The 20259-nt window shown below is 47.5% G+C and overlaps 1 protein-coding gene across 1 annotated transcript; it reads left to right on the top strand.

Annotated features, from left to right (window-relative positions):
- Window positions 1–16539: 16539 nt before the first annotated feature.
- Window positions 16540–18228, top strand: LOC123080745 (mitogen-activated protein kinase kinase kinase 17). The gene has a single exon (XM_044503684.1). The coding sequence runs from the start codon at window positions 16651–16653 to the stop codon at window positions 18226–18228; it is 1578 nt and encodes a 525-aa protein (XP_044359619.1). The 5' UTR covers window positions 16540–16650.
- The last annotated feature ends 2031 nt before the right edge of the window (window positions 18229–20259 follow it).

Genomic DNA, 20259 nt, shown 5'->3' with positions numbered 1-20259 from the left:
TATTTTAGTACGAACTCTTGAATAGATCGAACGGAAAGAATAGCTTTGAGGTGGTTTCGTACCCTACAAACAATTTATTCTTATGTTCTCCGCTAGATAGGAACTTTGGAGTGATTCTTCATCGCACTTTGAGGGATGGTTATGTGATCCAATTATATTAGCATTGTTGATAGATCACACTAGCGAAAATACGGACCCTAGGCCTTGTTTCTAAGCATTGCAATACCGTGTTTGTGCCCGTTTAATATTTGCTACCTTGCTGTTTTTATTTATTCAGATTATAAAAATATATTTCTACCATCTATATTACACTTTTATCACCATCTCTTCGCCGAACTAGTGCACCTATACAATATGCCATTGTATTGGGTTTGTTGAGGACACCAGAGATTTCTTGTATTTGGTTGCAGGGTCGTTTGAGAGAGACCATCTTCATCCTACACCTCTCACGGATTGATAAACCTTAGGTCATCCACTTGAGGAAAAATTGCTACTGTCCTATAAAACTCTGCGCTTGGAGACCCAACACGTGTCTACAAGAATAAAATAGCGTAGTAGACATCAAGCTCTTTTATGGCGCCATTGCCGGGGAGGTGAGTGCTTGAAGGTATATGTTTAGATCTTGCAATCGAATCTTTTAGTTTCTTTTTTTATCACTAGTTTGGTTTATAAAAGAAAACTACATAAAAAGTGGAATTAAGGTTACATCATATTATTGATCATCTTTATAATATCTTTCTTGAGAATGATGGTTCGGAAAGTTATGCTCAATTGATATAAGAAGAATTTAATAAAATGATTGGCATGAATGATGAGCATGATGGCAATGTTGTTAGTATGAATTCTTTGAATATCCATGATGGTAATGATATGCAAAGCTACAAGCTTGGGGATGTTATGTTTGATGAAGATGATATTTTAACTCCTCCAAGTTTTGATGAGATAAATTATTATGATGATATCATGCCTCCTATTTATGATAATTATAATGATAAAAGTGGATTTAGAGAGGTCATGACTTTACTTAGTGATGAATCCACCATTTTGGATGAGGCCTCAATTGACTATGATAACAAGGTTGCTATCTATGATGATTATGGTGATGACATATATGCTATATTGAATAATGATAACCATGAAACTTGTCATCATGATTTTAATTTTCACTCTCATGATAGTTATTTTGTTGAGTTTGCTCACACAACTATTGATGAGAAGAAATTTGCTTATGTGGAGAGTAATAAGTTTTCTATGCTTTTGTGTCATGAAAGGAATGCTTTATGTTATGGTTATATTGTTGAATTCATTCATGATGCCTCTGAAAATTATTATGAGGGAGGAACATATGCTTGTAGGAATTGCAATAATATCAAGTTTCCTCTCTATGTGTTGAAAGTTTTGAAGTTGTGCTTGTTTTGCCTTCCTATGCTAGTTGATTCTTGTTCCCATAAGTTGTTTGCTCACAAAATCCCTATGCATAGGAAGTGGGTTAGGCTTAAATGTGCTTGCCATGTGATTCATGATGCTCTTTTTTATGTTTCAATTCTTATCTTTTATGTGAGCATCATTGAAATCATCATGTCTAGCTAAAAGGCATTAAAGAAAACCGTTTGTTGGGAGACAACCCAACACTTTCACCTTCTGTTTTTGTGTGTTCGCGTGATTATGCTACTGTAGTAATCATGTTTTATTGTTTTTTTTCAATAAAGTGTCAAGTAAAGCCTTTGGGATCATGTTGGGTTATAGTTGATTTGATCTTGCTGAAAAACAGGCTTTTGCGCTCACGAAAATAACTCTCATTTTTAAAAGAAGAGTGATTTTGAGTTGATTCTTTTTGAATAAGATTAATATACAAATTGATCACGTGGTCATATTTGTTTCATAATTTTTGGAGTAGCATAAGTATGGTTTGAGTACAGATTACTACAGACTGTTCTGTTTTTGACAGATTCTGTTTTCAGTGCATAGTTTGCTTGTTTCCTTGTTTCTATGGCTTATATTGCTCAATATAAATTGTAGAAATGATAAGCTACAGTAGACACTGTGTGGAAACAATTATGAATCTTGTCTTTGACAGTACCGAAAGTGAAACGGTTTGCTCTTTATCATACTAACCTGTCTCACAAAGTTCCGTTAAGTTTTGTGTGATTGAAGTTTTCATGTTTTGGGTGAGATGTTGATATGAGGAGAATAAGGAGTGACAAAACCCTAAGCTTGGGGATGCACAAGGCACCCCAAGTTAATATTCAAGGAAGATCCAAGCAACTAAGCTTGGGGATGCCCCGGAAGGCATCCCCTCTTTCGTCTCCAACATTATCGGTAACCTCACTTGGAGCTTTGTTTTCATTCGTCACATGATATGTGTTTTGCTTGGAGTGTCAATTTATTTTGTTAGGATTTGCTTTATGTTATTTAGAATAATGTTTTGCATCTTTTATTTCTATAGAAGTGGAAATGATAGGCTTTGCCATGCTTATTTTGCCAGTATACATGTTGCTGTTTCAAAACAGAAAGTTTATCGATGTTGCAAAAATTTCCTAGAAAAGTAAGAATATGATAAAATGTTGAAACGTTTTGCAGAATAAGCTATGATAATTTTTCTACTGTGTGTAATTTCTTTCATAATTTTTTGAGTTTAAGAAGTATTGATACTCTTGCATTATTTACAGACTATTCTGTTTGACAGATTGCTGTTATGTTTGCATTGTTTGCATATGTTTGCTTATTTAATGATTCTATTTGAGGATAGGAGTATTAAATATGCAGAGGCGTTTAGTATGCAATGTTGAATAATATTTTTTTTGGTTTGCTACAGTAGATAATGATAAGGTTTTTGCATTGGATTATACTAACTTATCTCACGAGTTCTTGTTGAGTTTTGTGTGGATGAAGTTTTTGAGATTTAGGGAAACCGTGATATAAGAGGAATTAAGGAGACGCAAAAACTCAAGCTTGGGGATGCCCAAGGCATCCCAAGCTAATATTCCAAGAAGTCTCAAGCATCTAAGCTTGGGGATGCCCCGGTGGGCATCCCACCTTTCTTCTTCAACAATTATCAGTTAGTATCGGTTGAGCCTAAGTTCTTGCTTCTTCACATGATGTGTGCTATTCTTAGAATGTCATTTATTTTGGTTTTGCTTTCTGTTTTAATAAAGTACTGGGATCTGAAAGCTTTTAAATAAGAGATTGTCCTCAAATAGCTACCCATTTACATAACTACTCACTTGATCTTCACTTATATCTTTTTGGAGTAGCTTGTCATTTACTCTTGTGCTTCACTTATATCCTATGAGTAAATTGTTGAATGAATTGAATATCGTGAAGTTGAAATTACATGTTCATATCATGCCTACTAGTTGCTTCACATTGGATTTAGAAAGTGAAAGCTTTTGAAGCTTGGCAATCACAATATTGTTCATACAAGTAATTCACGAATAATTAGTATAAGGAAGAGAACTTTCACATGAAAATACACTATCTTGGAAATATTTTGTGATTGTGAGCCCCCATCAAAATATTATATGCCAAAATTGTTGACGTTGGACAAGGAAGACAACGTAATGATTTATGTTTGTTCTTATTCACATAGAAGTTATATTGTCATAGATCCTTCAACATGTGGTGCTTGCCCCCCTATCTTTGCTAGCCATAAATTCCGCACCAAGTAGAGATACTACTTGTGCATCCAAAAAACCCTTAAAACCCAAATCTTGTTTCCAAGAGTCCACCATACCTACCTAAGGATTGAGCAAGATCCTTCAAGTAAGTTGTCATCGGTGCAATAAGGAAATAAAAATTGTTCTAAAAGTGTTAGATCCTTTAGTGTAAGAGAAAATTGAGCGTTGTACGAACTTGTGATGGCAAAGAATAAAAGCGACAAACTGCATAATAAAGTTTGCTATCATAAGGGGCAATATAACGTGATGTTCTTTTGCACTAAGGGTTGAGCATACAAACAAATAAGCGCATGGCAACCTCTGCTTCCCTCTGCAAAGGGCCTATCTTTTACTTTTATGTATTTACTTTCATGCAAGAGTCAAAGTATTTCTCTCTGTTCCTTTTTATTTTTCTCTCTTGGCAAGCATCATGTGATGAGAAAAGATCTAGGCACATATATCTAGTTGAATATGGGTAGCATGAGTTATTATTGTTGACATCACACAAAGGTGAACACGTTGGGAGGCAAAATTACAAGCGCCTATCTTTCTATGTGTCCGGTTGAAACGTTTTGCTCATGTGTATGATGTGCGTGTTAGCAATCATAGAAGACTATATTATGGTTGAGTATGTGGAGCTCTTACTTAGACTCTGTTGAACAAGTTGAATTGCAATTGCTTGGTCACTGAGAATATAGGTTGTTGAGTTTCAAGAGAATTCATTGTTTGAAACTTAACATGTGAATTGGTTGCTACTATAACATGAGAAGTTTTATAAGAAAGAATTGCTGTTATGATGCTAGGAAAAGTGATTGAAATTATCATTGATCAAACTTATGCACTTTGCTAGCATTCACACTTCATAAATTATTTCTTTTACCATTTACCTACTCGAGGACGAGTAGGAATTAAGCTTCGGAATGCTGACACGTCTCCAACGTATCTATAATTTATGAAGTATTCATGCCATTATATTATCATTCTTGGATGTTTTACAATCATTTTATAGCAACATTATATCATTTTTTGGGACTAACCTATTGACCCAGTGCCCAGTTCCAGTTGCTGTTTTTTGCTTGTTTTTACATCACAGGAAATCAATATCAAACGGAGTCCAAACACCGCGAAACTTTTTGGAGATTTTTTATGGACCAAAACACTCAGAATGGGCCAGAGAAGCACCTAGGGGTGCCTCAAGGGGGGCACAACCCACCAGGGCGTGCCTGGGCCCCAAGGCACGCCTAGGTGGGTTGTGCCCACCTCGGTGGCCTCCCGTACCCCTTCTTTGACCTATAAATTCCCAAATATTCCAAAACCCTTCGGGGAAGCCCTAGATCAGAAGTTCCGCCGCCGCAAGTCCTTTGTATCCATGAGATCCAATCTAGACCCCATTTCGGCACCCTGCCGGAGGGGGGAATCATCACAGGTGGCCATCTTCATCATCCCGGCGGCCACCACCATGAGGAGGGAGTAGTCCACCCTCGGGGCTGAGGGTTTGTACCAATAGCTATGTGTTTATTCTCTCTCTCTCTCTCGTGTTCTTGAGATGTCACGATCTTGATGTATCACAGGCTTTGTTAATATAGCCGGATCATATGGTGTTTTCCCCTCTCTATCTTGTTGTGATGAATTGAGTTTTCCCTTTGAGATTTCGTTGTTATCGGATTGAATACTTTTATGGATTTGAGAACACTTGACATATGTCTTGCAATTGAATACTCATGGTGACAATGGGGTATCATATTGATTCACTTGATATATGTTTTGGCACTCAACTCGCGGATTGCCGAGGTGACATTGGGGTAATCTATGCATAGGTGTTGATGCACGTTCTTGTCTTTGTTTCTCCGGTAGAAATCTTGGGGCACTCTTTGAAGTTCTTCGTGTTGGATTGAGTATTATGAATATGAATTTGCTTTGGTGTTATTTTAGTACGAACTCTAGGATAGATTGAACGGAAAGAATAGCTTTGTGTTACTTTAGTACGAACTCTTAAATAGATCGAACGTAAAGAATAGCTTTGAGGTGGTTTCGTACCCTACAAACAATTTATTCTTATGTTCTCCGCTAGATAGGAACTTTGGACTGATTCTTCATCGAACTTTGAGGGATGGTTTTGTGATCCAATTATATTAGCATTGTTGAGGTATTGCACTAGCGAAAGTACGAACCCTAGGCCTTGTTTCTAAGCATTGCAATACCGTTTTTGTGCCCGTTTACTATTTGCTACCTTGCTATTTTTATTATTGAGATTATAGAAATATATCTCTACCATCCATATTACACTTTTATCACCATCTCTTCGCCGAACTAGTGCACCTATACAATTTACCATTGTATTGGGTTTGTTGGGGACACAAGAAATTTCTTGTATTTGGTTGCAGGGTCATTTGAGAGAGACCATCTTCATCCTACACCTCTCACGGATTGATAAACCTTAGGTCATCCACTTGAGGGAAATTGCTACTGTCCTACAAAACTCTACGCTTGGAGGCCCAACACGTGTCTACAAGAATAAAGTTGCATAGTAGACATCAGAAACCACCAACAAAGAGAGGTATGAAACAAATAACAACATTTCCTTGGATCAGTATGGGGACCCCTCGCTCCTAGGAGGACAAAGACCTTTTTGCTACTACCACGACCATCTCCATTGGGGATGGTGCTTTGGCCCTCTTTTGGGAGTCCTCTTGGCTGGAAGGTTGGAGACCAAAAGAAATTGCCCCGTAAGATCTTTGAGTGCTCCAAAAAAATCTTTGGTTCAAAAGGCCATGCAAAACAACTTCTGGGTGAGTCAGATCAGCTTCCACCAAAGGTCTCTTGTTGGAACACATTCAACAGTTTGCTTCCCTTTGGGAGAAACTTAGTTACATCCAGCTCGTTGATGATGGCCCTGATAAGATAACTTAGAATTCACTACAGACGGTATCTAATCAGCTTCTTTGTCCTATAGGGTGCAATTTGAAGTTTACACTCACTCGACCATGCACGCGATTGTTTGGAAATCTTGGGCACCCCCAATATCCAAGTGTCTACTCTCTCGTAAGAGTGGTTGGGTCACCCCCTGTATAAGGGTGAAGTAACCTAGCAATAAGTATTTCCTTCAATAGATAACCAAGGTTTATCAGACCAAAAGGAGTCCTTCTAGCAAATAAATTCACTCGTACTTGCATAGAAAACACAAAACAAGCTTGTCCCCAACACATCAAGAAGGTTGTCAAGCTTCTCGCGTTGATAGGTACAAGATTAACTTGCACGGTATGGTAGAAATTGATAGATAGGTAAAATAAAAGAAACAATACAACAAGGAAATAATATTTTTTGGGAAAGTTTTTAGTATATCAAGATAGAACCCCGGGGCCATAGGTTCACAAGTGACATCTCTCCAAGCATACAAGTGTAGTGTGGTGAACAAATTATAGTTGGGCATCAATTACATTCGCTCTTTTTAATTATGACTACGGTCATGCATGGTATAATCTTATATAGGAATTGTGTCTGTGATACGTGCACTGTTATCCAACTGCATCTACAACTATTGCTCCACCCCAAGACTGCTATTCATCATGCATATCAAAGTATTAAGTTCATAACAAATACAACATTGCAAAATGCAAGATGGCATAATGTAGATAGTAAAACTATCATCCAAGTGTGTAAAGAAACATCATTTTATACTTAGTGGCAACAATACAATACGTGTCTTGACCCTTTCTGTCATTGGAATATAGATCACCGCAAGATATGAACCCACTATAATGCACAACTCACACTAAAGAACTATCCATCAAACTTGGCCAAAGAAGACAAATATATAGGAGAGCATACAAAGCTACTCAATTATATAGCACATAAACTTCAAAACATTTAATTGATTTCAATGAACAGTCTGATCACAAAGTGACAATTCCTCAAATCCCAATAAAACACACCATCGATTACACCATATGGATCTCGATCATGTGAGCCAGCTCACGGAAACTTTGTATTGAATCACGAGGGAGAGAGGATGCCATCTAGCTACTGCCATGTACCCTAAGGTCCTAAAGGAACTACTCACACATGGTTACAGATGGAGCAAGGCTGATGAAGAAGCCACCCATGGTGGATTTCCCCTCTGACAAGGTGCCAGAACTGGCTTTCAAATTGGATCTCCTTGGAACTGGAACTTGCAATGACAGAAAAAATCGTAGAAAACTCTTTGAGTGGGTTTCGCAAAATATGGAATTCAAAGACCGAAGGCGGTGTCGAGGGGAGCCACGCGGGTCAGCCCTTGGCCACGCCACCTGGTTGCGTGGGGTCCTTGATTGCGCCCACCCGCCCACTCTAGTCGTGAATAAAATCGTATTAAATCCTTAGGATATTTTGACCTCTGTGATTTTCTGGAAAACAAAAAACATGCAGAAAACAACAACTCGCTCTGGGCATTAAACTAATAAGTTAGTCTAGAAAAATAATGTAAATTGCTATAAAAAGTATTCATAAGTGATATTAATAATAGCATGCAACAATAAAAATTATAGATTCATTTAAGACGTATCAACAAGTTTTCTGCCTGGTTGGTAATGCAAAACGGAATTTTGACTACGGATAGACGTGAGCACCAAGGATGGCCCAACTACGGTATTTGTCCCCTCTATAAGTGAACCGAGGAATCGTCCACACATCTTCTTTGCAACTGCCGCTTCTCAGTGCGGGTGTGGTGCGACATTGCTCCTTGGTTTGGGCTTCAGTGTGTCAATCCTACAGATTGGGGGTCTACAAATAGTGCCAAAGATTGGTTGTTTGGGATCACCCAATCTAGTTCCATCTCACGGAAAGTAATGTCCCCCCTGTTGATGCATGTCTCGTGAGAGCTATTGAGGGAGCGCAATGTTAGGGTCTTCCGCAATAGTGCGACCTCCTCTGCGATTATAGTGCGCAATATTAAGGAGGAGTAAATATATGGGTGCTTACGGGAGCAAAGGAGTTGAGTTATGTAATGCCATGTGAGTGGTGGCTTTTTTGTACCCTTTGTTGGATCTCTTGTTTAAACCCTTTCTTCTTAATCAATAAAAATGAGGCGTAGTTCTATGGTAGAAAAATAGTTCTGTGGTATTTTCATTATAAGAAAACAATGTAGAATATCTACAAAAAAAAGGCGATTAGCCAATGCTATCATGATCAAAGACAAATCAAGATGCTGGTAGTGCAGAACATCATAGATGTGTACCAATCCACCCATGCAGAGCAAACAAATGTTTTGCATTGATTCCATGCTCCAACAGCTTCAGATCCTCTTTAAGCTTGAACTTCCAGCAGTTTACACTAGGTACCTCATTCCTGAAGAGTTTCCCATTTTTTCGAGTCCATATGTTCCAGCAACCTTGAATGCCAATTTCGATAGCAATTTGAGGGATGAGCTATCAAGATATCATCATAGGCAAAGATACCTAGTTTCTTGTAAGGGAGGGTGGTGTTCTAACAATCCTGAGAGAAGCAACAGTCCGAGTAAAGATGTCTTGAGATTTCTTCAGTGCTTTTATTACAAAAGACACAATTATAGCAGTCCAAGTGAAAGGTTTTCCTTCCCGATAGATTCCTGGTGTTAAACCTATCATGTAGGAGTAGCCAGAAGAAACAAAAATCTTATGCCTGAGTGCGTTTGAACTTTTCTAGATCCATTTGGATAAAGCATAATCATCCTCAAGGGGGCAAAGGTAAGAGGACTTCTGTTTGCCCAGTGCATTTTTATATACCATTTGCTTGGGGATTTTTAATTGATAAACCATATTCTTAACAAATGAAAATGGCAAGCCTTTTGCCTTATTAAAGAAAATAGACCCATGGTACGAAATGATCAAACAGCCGGTTGCCACCCATGATCACCGGAAGAGCATCAGATCCCCTCCACGAATCAACATGACGAGCTCGCTGGCGTCAACACGACGAGCGTGCAAGGCCAGCGGCCGGGCAATCGAGATGATGCGGCGAGTCAGTCGATCGGGTCGCACCACGTCTGATGTGCAAAAAATGCTGGAGTTCAGCCCACCCAACAGCACCTGATCTAGCTCTCCCCTGATATATTATAGTTTATCCGGCGGCGCCGTGCCAACTGTATTGATTCTGGAGCTAAAAGAAGCGCCCGCGCACTGAGACTGAGACACCTCAATACTTTACGCCTGTATCGTGTCGATCGTCCCTCCTGTCACGGGCCACACCACACGGCTGCCAGTCGCCCTGCCCACATGGCGATTCTGGTCGTCGTCGTTTGTTTAGGCTGTTGCTGGTGCGCAGGACCGGCACGGGATAAACAAGGACCGACCGACAGATCGACGGAGCTGACTCCAGCTGCCGTTGCTTATTTTTTTATTTTAGAAATGCCGTACGCGTGGATCAGGTGCACAAAAAGTATCTAAAAAAAGCACAAAAAGGGCAGTCGGACACCAGTTGATAACAGCGCCGCTTAGAAAAATAGCACCGCTACTCCGGGCACGACTGACCGCTGATGGCTATGTTACCGTGTCCAACACTGGTCAATGCGACGGTGCCGATTATTGTTATGCTTGCCAGAATCCCTGACGGCGACGCGTCTCTGAGGGCATCTTCACCCGCGCTATAAGGAAGGTCTCCCCAGGCGTTTTTTTCACGCCGGCGCCGAAAAAACGGCCCAGTCGCGCCCTCAGGAGCCCGATTTTCGCCGGCTTGGGCCGAAAACAGCGCCGGCGGATCCAGCCCGAACCTGGCGCGCTGGGGGGCGCCCGAGGGCGCCGGGCGAACTGTTTTGGCGCGAAAAAGCCGCGGGGCCGCCGCGTCAGCGACACGGCTCTCTTCTCGGCCCTTCGTCGTCCTCATCGCCCCGTTTCCCGCGGCGAATCAATGCCAAAGCTGTCGCGCGCTGCCGCGCCGGTCAGCCTGCACCATTGATGCCTCACGGGCGGCGCAGTGAAGACCGGACGACGCGCGTCCCTCGCACTCCCTCGCCCGCCACGCGTACACACGGTGGCACGCGCGCCTCGGCCTATATATGACGCGCCCCGGCACAGTCTTCCGCCGTCGTCGTTCCTCCCTCTCCTCTCCTCTCTTTCGCCGTCTCCAGTTCACACCCCTGGCCGAGCGCTTCCCAGGCGACGGCGCGGCGGCGAACGGCTTCGGCCGCCGCCATCTTCATGAAGACGAGGCTCGCCTCCTTTACGAGGCCGAGTACCCGGTCCCGCCGGACATGCGGGTGCCCGGGACGTGGAGGATCAGCACGGACGGCGTGCCGGTGCCCCCGGTACCCACCGGCGCGGTGCGGCGTGCGGAGATCGCACGCATCCGCTCGAACCTGCCGCGTGTGGCGAGGGAGGGGCCACGGTACGTCCCCGACAGCCCGCTCTGGGACCCTTACTTCCGCCGCCTGCAAGCGTGGGCGCGAGGACGAGCACGACGTCGTGGTCCTCGACAGCGACGACGACGACGACGATACCCCCGGACCGTCCAACCCGCCGCGCCAACCGGGGGAAGGATGCAGCAGGGACGGCGGAGGCATAGGCGGGGGCGGCGACGACGACGACGATGACGACGACGGCGGTGACTACACGCGGTTCTACAGCCTCCTCGACATGTAGAACCGCGTGGGCGGGCGGCGAGGCGGGCGGCGAGGGAGACGGCGGGGTAGCCCGCGGTAGTTTTTTTTTTTTTGCTTTTTTTGTAAAATATGTTTAAGTTTGAACGAACTCGCCGATGTTTGCGTTAAATTTAAATCATTTTTGCGCCGTATTTGACTTTTTGACTAACCGTGGACGCCGCGACCGGGGGGCATCACGCCCCCAGTGCGCGGTTCAGCGCCGGTGCGCCCTCGGGGGGCGATTTTTTGCCCCTCCTGGGGGCCAACGGCCGGAGATGCCCTGACCCGGCTGGCTTGCAGTTGCAGTTGCAGGCCGAGAACTCGCACCGCATCCGGCGCGGTGTTTTTTATGGGCAATGACGCTGGGAGGACAAGTGTAGTGCTTTCCACAACAGGAAAGGGGCAGAGCGAGCGGCAACGAGCCAACAAGCAAAGCGTACGTTACCTAGCAGGCCAGCTGCACTACACACTTGTCGACGCCACGAGCAAGACGATCCCCGAACGTCTGCACCTACCCGAGCTGTGCATCGCCAGCTCGCAGTCGCCGGAGAGCTGCCGGGGGGCGCACGGACGCACAGATGGCAGCAGGCGCGGCGGATCGATGGAAATATGTTGCGCTTTGCGGGGCCGGCAGCGACCAACCACGGCTCGTCCATGCATGCACGGTGTCGCGTGCTTGCGTCGTTCCAGCAAAACTGGGCAGAGTCGTAGTAGTACCAAGAGGAGCATGAGGACTTTGGTTTCTCTCGTTCCCACGCTAGATCCATTTCGGAACATACGTCGCCCAGTTCTAGTCACCACGTTGCATCTTTCCATTCTCATCACACAACGTTAACAATTTACATCGAATTCCCTACACCATCGAACTACCACCATCATCGACGTACATAATGCACATTTGCTCACACATACTACTAAATTAGAGCATGTTCAACGACGACTCTCAAACCGTCCGTATCTGTCTAGATGCAGCTGTCCGAACCCCATAAGTCATCCAACGCTGACCCCATCGCTCCGCTTTGTAGTCTGGAGCACAATTTTCCCGCAAAGTCGCAACAAACTAGCGGGGAGGGGGGGGGGGGGGGGGGGGGAGGAGGGCTTTGCTGGAATCCAGACACGAGCCAGTAGGATTCTGACAACCCCCGCCCACGAAAAAACGACCGGAGCTTGCGCTTTTGTAGCTGGCCATAGTGTTTCCGCGGCAAAATCTCCCACTCTTCTTTTTTTCATTCCACCACTCTCCGCCAAATTCCCGCGCCTTTCTCCATTCCCCCCCCCCCCCCCCCGCCGTCAAACCATGGACCCAGAGGAGACCCGGCGAAGACAGAGGTCGTGGACGATCCGAGCATCATGCTCGCCTGAAAGATCAACTCGACAGCATGGCAAAATCACCGCGTCAAAGCGAAGGCCACAAAGAAGGAAAAGCTCATGCAGCAGAAAGCCGACAGAGGACGTGCTGGTGGCTGACAAGGGGTTGGGCGTACAGGTCGCGGATGTGGTGGAGGTCGGGGCCCGAGCCACGAGGCCTCACCGACCATGCAGACGCCGCCATGGCCGGAGCATTACAAAGCTCCGTACTACTACGCCGCCAAGCAGCTGGGTAGGCAGTCCCCGGCATCCGCCGCCGTGCCGTTCATCATCGACGTCAACATGGCATCACTGCTTTTCTCTAAGTGTTCATTGCCGCCGCTTGGCCGGACGCGGGTGGCGGGTGTGGAGCAGATGGGTACCCGCACGATGTTCGCTGGTATGCCCCTAAAGCGGGAAATCTGGCGTACGATGACGCAGACAGGGAGATGTATGAGATCATCCACGAGGGAGGCAGACGGGAAGGTTCCTATGAGGACAGGAAGGTGGATAATTCGGAGCCCACCTAGTACGACACCTACAACCAGCCAGGCATGGAATAGTACACCCAGTCCGGCACATATACCCAGCCGGACACGCACCAGGACTACACCTAGCTGGGCACGGACACACAACAACAGGATTGGGCCGCCGGGCAGGAGGAGGAGGAGGACGATGATAACGACGACGAGGAGGATGATCCGGATGGTTTCGACGACAATTCAAAGAAGAGAGGTAGCGTACAAAGCTTCACCATGCAAGAGGATGAGTTGTTGTGCGATGCACTGTTGACTACTAGCCTCAATCCGATCCATCGTCGAGGCCAATTTTTGTCTCCGGCTCACCACCTCGCCGGAAGTAGGATGCTTCCCTCGCTCGCTACGGCTAGGGTATCTACATCCGAGCCGAAAAAACCGGTCCCAAACGCCCGGGCGGATCGGTCAGTAACCGAAAAAAAAGATGAAACATCGACCCACCTCGAATCGGCCTCAAATGCCCAAGCTATACGTCACCTCTCATATCCTGTCCAAATGTAGGGCGGATATGGGAAAGGCCCGGGAGCGTCCGTCTCGTCATCCCGGCCCACCACCGACCCCATGCTCTCCCCACAAAAAACCCCAATCCATCCCCTATTCGAGCTCTAGCTCACTCTACTTTCCTCTTTCGCTCCGTCCCCCTCTCTCCCCTCTCTGATTCAAACGAAATCGTTGACATGTCGAGCTCAGTGGGGCAACAGTGGTGCCAGTGCCCGCCCCGTCGGCCCGCACAGACACGCAACGGACATGGGAGAGGGACGCAGGGGAGTAATCCGTGCGACGCCTCCGCGGGTTGATGGTGGAGCCTGACGAGGACGACCACAATGAAGTTTTATTCACATTGGATGCTTTAGTATGGATAAGGTATCGAATATGAGATACATGGATGTGGAGGAACAATTTGAGAAGTGTACTGTCAGTGCCCACGGGCATTTGAGGGGCCGAATTTGATGAGGTTTCCGATCCGGTTGGTGTTCCGACATCTCGAATTGAGGTGGCTCTAAACTCAGGTTTGCCTACCTCTCTAGTTACAGAGGGAGGAGAGGGGCTTCGTCTTTTTAGGTCTCTGAAAAGCCATTTGACATGTGCGATCCAATCAAGGAGGCAGTACTTCTGCATGAGTTTCTCTGGATCCTACTCGTCGGGATTACCGTGCTCCGACATTCTTTGTCCGTCCAGATCGCGATACATGTTTGTACTGCTCTGGATTGTAGAGGAACGAATTCCAGGCTACTTTAGATGGGGTGGGCTGCACCCATTCTCGGTTACTAGTTTTGCTGGAAGGGTTTTCTCCGTTGATCTTTTCCTTTTTTATGATTGGAATGAAAGTACGATTGTTTATCCAATCCAAACTATTTATTGAAGGAAAGTAAGATCAATAGTTGGCCCTATTGTCTGTGCTCTGTTCAAGGAGGGGCGCACAGCGGGGAGGGTCCTTTTTAGTAGATGACTCGTCGGGCCGTCAGAGCGGGACTTCTTTGGTAAAAATAACTTGATTCTATTCCTTTTTAGTAAGGAGGCAACATTTCCGCATCTCTACATGCTCTTAGAGGCTTTGAGCCTCGCGTCCGCTGCTCGCTGCTGGCAGTTATGCATGTTGGACGAAAAAGGTCGTGGGTAAGGATGGCAATTTTACCCATGGGCATGGATGCCCATGCGCACCCGACCTGCATGGGTAGCACTGGCGGAGCTAGCTAGGAATGGCTGGGGGGGCCAAGGCTAAATCATGGGTGTTTGAGGGTGTAAACTGCTAAAAAAAATCCTCATCTAAGCCCTTCTTCAAAAAATTCTTCATAGTTAGGTCCAAAGTTGGGGGGGGGGGGGGGGCACAGCCCCCCAGACTTGCACATAGCTCCGCCACTGATGGGTAGGGTATGGGCACATTTTCGTGCCCATGGGCAGTGTGCAAACCTTACCCAAGTAGTCGTATGTAGGACATGGGTATGATTTTGTCTCCATGGGTACGCACAGACCCTACCCGTTTTTCTTACCGATGGGTCACATGTGTAATAAACACTAGGCTACCTAGTCTTTCTATGTAATCAGCTCCATTTCTCACCCCCATCCTCCTCCAAACAACCAATTCCCCGACCATAGAAACCTCTCGGTGTCTGGAGTCTTCACCACACAATGGATTAACAATTACGCCACTACTCATCGACGTTGTGTTGAGCAGCCCCGTGGGTACTCATCGGGTACAAATACCCATAGGGTATGATCGTGTCATGGATATTTATCCGATGAGTATGATTTTACGCTCATGAGAAACATGGGTATGTGTATGAATTATTGTACCCGCATCATACCCCACCCATTGCCATCCATAGTCATGGGTTGCAACTGGCATAGGACATGGGATGTGAGCTAACGGGTTGGAGCAAGATTGGTAGTAGTAGCAAATTTGATTTGTTCGAGGGTAGGCTTCTGCCCCTTGAAGCGTGGTACTGGACTTCTGTATGTTTTGAACCAAATATTGCTCAACCACACATTTGAGATTTTTCTAATAAAAAACATTTGATATTCATATTTTTTGCAATAAACCATGGATGCCTCTTCCCTCCTCCAAGCTTGTATATATGAGTTTTCATTTTAAATAGCTCTACTTTCAAAACTTCAAAAGACGACCCTCGAGGATTTCAACTTTTTATCTTGAAAGTTCAAACTTTCCAACTCATCCCGACCAGCGAGGAACGATGTCTCTCAATAGGAAAGCAATAGAGTGTGGTGAAAGCAATGCGAGTCGTCTCTACAAAAATGAAAAGAGCTATGTCGGGGCATGGATGAAAACGGGAGGAAGAGAGCCGCACACCGAAAAGGAAAAAAAAGTCAAAGGGAAGTCGGAGTTTTGTCATGCGTCCGGGGTCATTGCACATGCGTGTCGCGCGAGGAGGAGAGAGAGAGAGAGGGAAGTCCAAAAAATAGGCACCCCATATTGCTTATATTTCATAATGTGCTTATTTTAGCCACTCCTGCCCTTTTAGGCTCACCCAAGAATTCACAGAGCTCCCTTCGCAAATCCACACAAGCAAATAGTCCCTTTCCTTCCTATATTCTCTCAGAAAAAGAAAACGGAAAAGAAAAAGAAAAAAGAAAAAGGAGAAAAGGGTCCCTCCCTTCCCGTTTGACTCGTTGACCCCGTTTTCCACTCGCGTCGCCGGCCGTTCCACGTGGCCGAAGTCCTCCACCGGTCAGCACATTCCCAGAGGCGGGACCCACCACGAGAGGCCCACAGGTCAGGGCCCCCCCTCCCGGCACGAGGAAAACCCCGGCCCCGCGCGCCATGGCGAAATCCTCACGTGCTTTTCCCGCCATCGGCAACCAGCCCCGCACGCAAGATCTCGCGCCGAACTTGGCATTGGCACTCCCCCGCGCGCCATAAATACGAATCCTCCATCCCCCATCCCGCAACAGCAACACATTCGTATCCAGGCATCGATCAGCGCGCGCGCGCGCACAGACTTCGACATTCATCGTCGGCTTCCGAGCGAGACCGGCCCAATCCTCCAAGAAAACGCGGCGGGGGATGAGGGAGGAAGGGCTGCGGACGATGGCGGAGGACGCGCCGGGCACCAGCGGCCGGCGGCGGCTGACGCGCGTCCGCACGCTCGGCCGGGGCGCGTCCGGCGCCGTCGTGTCGCTCTTCGCGGCCGGCGACGGCGACGAGCTGCTCGCGGTCAAGTCGGCCGGAGCCGCCGACGCGCAGGCGCTGCTGCGGCGGGAGGGCGGCATCCTGGCCTCCCTCTGCTCGCCCTACGTGCTCCCCTGCCTCGGCTCCCGCGCCGCGGCCGGCGGGGAGTACCAGCTCTTCCTCGAGTTCGCGCCCGGCGGCTCGCTCGCCGACGAGGTCGAGCGCAACGGCGGCTGCCTCGAGGAAGGCGCCGTCCGCGCCTACGCGGCCGACGTGGCCAGGGGCCTCGCGTACCTCCACGGGGAGTCCATGGTCCACGGCGACGTCAAGGGCCGGAACGTGGTCATCGGCGCCGACGGCTGGGCCAAGCTCGCGGACTTCGGGTGCGCCCGGAGCGTGGGCTCGGCGGGGCCGATTGGGGGCACGCCGGCGTTCATGGCGCCTGAGGTGGTGCGAGGGGAGGAGCAGGGCCCGGCCGCCGACGTCTGGGCCCTGGGCTGCACCGTCATCGAGATGGCCACCGGCCGCGCCCCCTGGAGCCACATGGACGACGTGGTCGCGGCGGTGCGCCTCATCGGGTACACGGACGCCGTGCCGGAGGCGCCCGAGCGCCTGTCGTCGGAGGCCAAGGACTTCCTTGACAAGTGCCTCAGGCGGTGCGCCGGCGAGCGGTGGACCGCGGAGCAGCTGCTGGAGCACCCGTTCTTGGCGTTCGCCGGCTGTGGCGCCGACGTCGAGTCGGCTGAGCTGAAGGGCAAGTGGGTCTCCCCCAAGAGCACATTGGACGCTGCAATGTGGGAATCTGACGCCGACGAGGATGAGAACGTGCCCGATGATGACACGGCCGAGAGGATGAAGGCATTGGCGGCCTTCTGCTCGGTCTTGCCGGACTGGGAGTCCGACGACGGCTGGATCGATGTATTGAGCTGCCAATCTGAGACGCCGGCCGAGCAGTCCTGCAGTGAAGCTCCCGATTCGCCGGCGGCCGCGCCGGCTGAGGAGGCCAATGTATATATTTGGGATGATGAAAGAGTAGAAGCAGAATCAGGAGTAGAAGAAGCTGGAGTCGTTGGTGCTGCCGTGCCGGTGGCCGCGGCGCCGCCTGAAGAGACGGCGTACGATTACGACGAAGGCTTCCGGGACGAAGAATCGTCGTTACTGCTGGAAGCAGAGTTTGACGCCGAGGCTTTCGACGTCGGCGGCGAGCTCGTTGTGCATAATGTAGGAGTAGCCGATGAAGCTTTAGTGAATCAGCAGCAGGAAGATGTACATTCGTCGGATTCGATCGCTAGCGATCCGGCTGTAGTTAGTGTTGATAGCGGTGAAAAAGAAATACTGCCAGTAAAGTCGTTGAAGATGCCAAATTTGCTCTATTTCTCGCTTCGTTTTCCTCTGTTACTTTCGCATTTTTACACCATGTCAGATCAGATCACAACGTGCACCACAAGATCACCTGGGCTATCACGGCGTTGAGCAGATGAGCAGAACGTACCACAAGCCCCATCCATCACTGGAAATGCACCCGCCTTCCAGCAACCGTTGGAGTTGAAACCGATGTGCTGGTCGACCCACCGGAGCGAGCGCATGAAAACGACGGCGTCTCATCCGTTTCCACTGCCGACAACTCAGAAACCCAATTCAACCGCACCCCATCTACCCGATGGATGGATCGTGCACGCGTTGCTCAAACTGGAAGCAACGGCGAGCGGAAAAAGGGCCCCGTGATCCCGTGGCGATCCTTGGCAATTGCTGACAAATGTGGCAAGCAGCAGAGGTACGTACGTGTGTGAACCTCCGATCAGCTCCATTGCATTGCAGAAACAGCTGGTCTGGCCAGCTTTTCGTGAGCCCATCGGCCAAGTGGCAGGCAGGGGCGACTGTGCAGTTGGGCGGCCGCGCACGCCGTCCGGCAGCTGCAGCTAGAGGAGCTGGCCAAGGTTGTTGGCAGGAAAGCACCATCGGTTGGGCGCACGGTGCAGTTGGTTATTGTCCATGACGCTCGTCCAAATCCGCCGGGTTACATCAGCGCCAAGATAGATAAATAGATAGATAGACACACATGCTTACACTAGATATTCGCCTAGATATTTTTACATACCTGGCTCTGGGAAGTTTCTACAGGGATGATCCAGGTTTGGGCGGAAGGGTCAGCTGCATCCTGGAATAATGTGGGCGCCTAACTAACTGAATATTGCGCCAGGCAGGGCAACGGGCAGAGCAGGCACGCGGCATCCGGGGACGAGGTCGGCGTGCCACTCCACAAATCGCTCTTCCGTTTGGTTTGACCGGTTGAGTTAGATATGGTATGATGTTTGTTCAGTAAGATGTACTGTAGGTATGATCTAGTATCTGCAAGATATCTAGTGATGTAATGGCAGAGTGTCTAGTGGTGTTTGGGGGAAGAAAATACCCTCGACGCTTTCTTAGAGCAACTTCAACCATCTCTTCTAAATTTGCCTCTCTAAACATCATTCTAGGACTCTACATTGGTGGACCTTTTTTGGGTGTCATGAGATGGTTGGTGCGTTTTTTCGCAAAAAAAGAAATGATTGGTGCGGATATGGTCATTGATGTAGTTGCCGACAGTGGATTTGATCGCCTACACATAGCTTGGTCTTGTATGAATTTGCTATTTGCTGATGTGTTCTTGTGTGTGTGCGCGTTAGCGTTGGTTGTATGCCTCCTAGCTATGCAGAAGCCGGGCATGTTCATTGTGTTTATATCCTCTTGATGCTCCGTTTCGAGCTAATAAAGTTCACTCTTTATCAAAAACCACCCCCCTAGACCTCTAACTTATTTTTAAATTCTCTTTGTGCATAACAAACAGAAAATAACATGGCCTCAACGGTGAGGAGGGTCAGGACTGGCGAAAGGCGCCAACAAACATATGAAAGGGGCAGGTTGGAAAATTTATGTTGGAGGGAGGGGGCTAATATTCGTCTTTCGTCGGCAATCATGAAAAACATGTGTATACAACCACCATTTAACGTGCCAGCGTATACTTGACAGAGTCGAACGACGATGTTTTTAACCGATTTTGCCACTCTCCTAACGAGCAAAGTGTAACCCTGTTGATTGGTGTGCCTCAAGTATCATTTGATACTCGGCTAAGTGTTGATCGACTCATTGACACTAGATAAGCTTTCCACGGAACATTTCTGTTCCAGGCATGCACCCTGAAGGGAAATTCGCTTGTCATATTGTGTAAGCAGAACGTCTAAATGAAAGTTATGTCTCACATGTTGCAAGAGCTCGCTTCTTTCAAACAAGAGATGGATTAAAGGAGCCGTCCCAGCGCTACCCGGTGTGGAAGAAGCTCTGGACATCGCCCGCCCCAGCAAAGATTAAGATCCATGCCTGGAAGGTTTTACACGGTTTCATACCATGTTATGGGGTGTTGGCAAATCGCCATATCGATACGTCTGATAGCTGCCCTATGTGTGTGGGTGGATGCGAAGACATTATGCACGCTCTCTTCATTTGTTCTAGGGCAGCTGAAGTCTG

Source organism: Triticum aestivum, chromosome 1B, assembly GCF_018294505.1.
Source record: "Triticum aestivum cultivar Chinese Spring chromosome 1B, IWGSC CS RefSeq v2.1, whole genome shotgun sequence".
NCBI lineage: Eukaryota > Viridiplantae > Streptophyta > Magnoliopsida > Poales > Poaceae > Triticum > Triticum aestivum.
This window is presented reverse-complemented; position numbering and strand designations above follow the sequence as displayed.

What these genes read in the sequence shown, in the direction of transcription:
- LOC123080745 (XM_044503684.1), top strand. Translation starts at nt 16,651, where the DNA reads ATGAGGGAGGAAGGGCTGCGGACGATGGCGGAGGACGCGCCGGGCACC.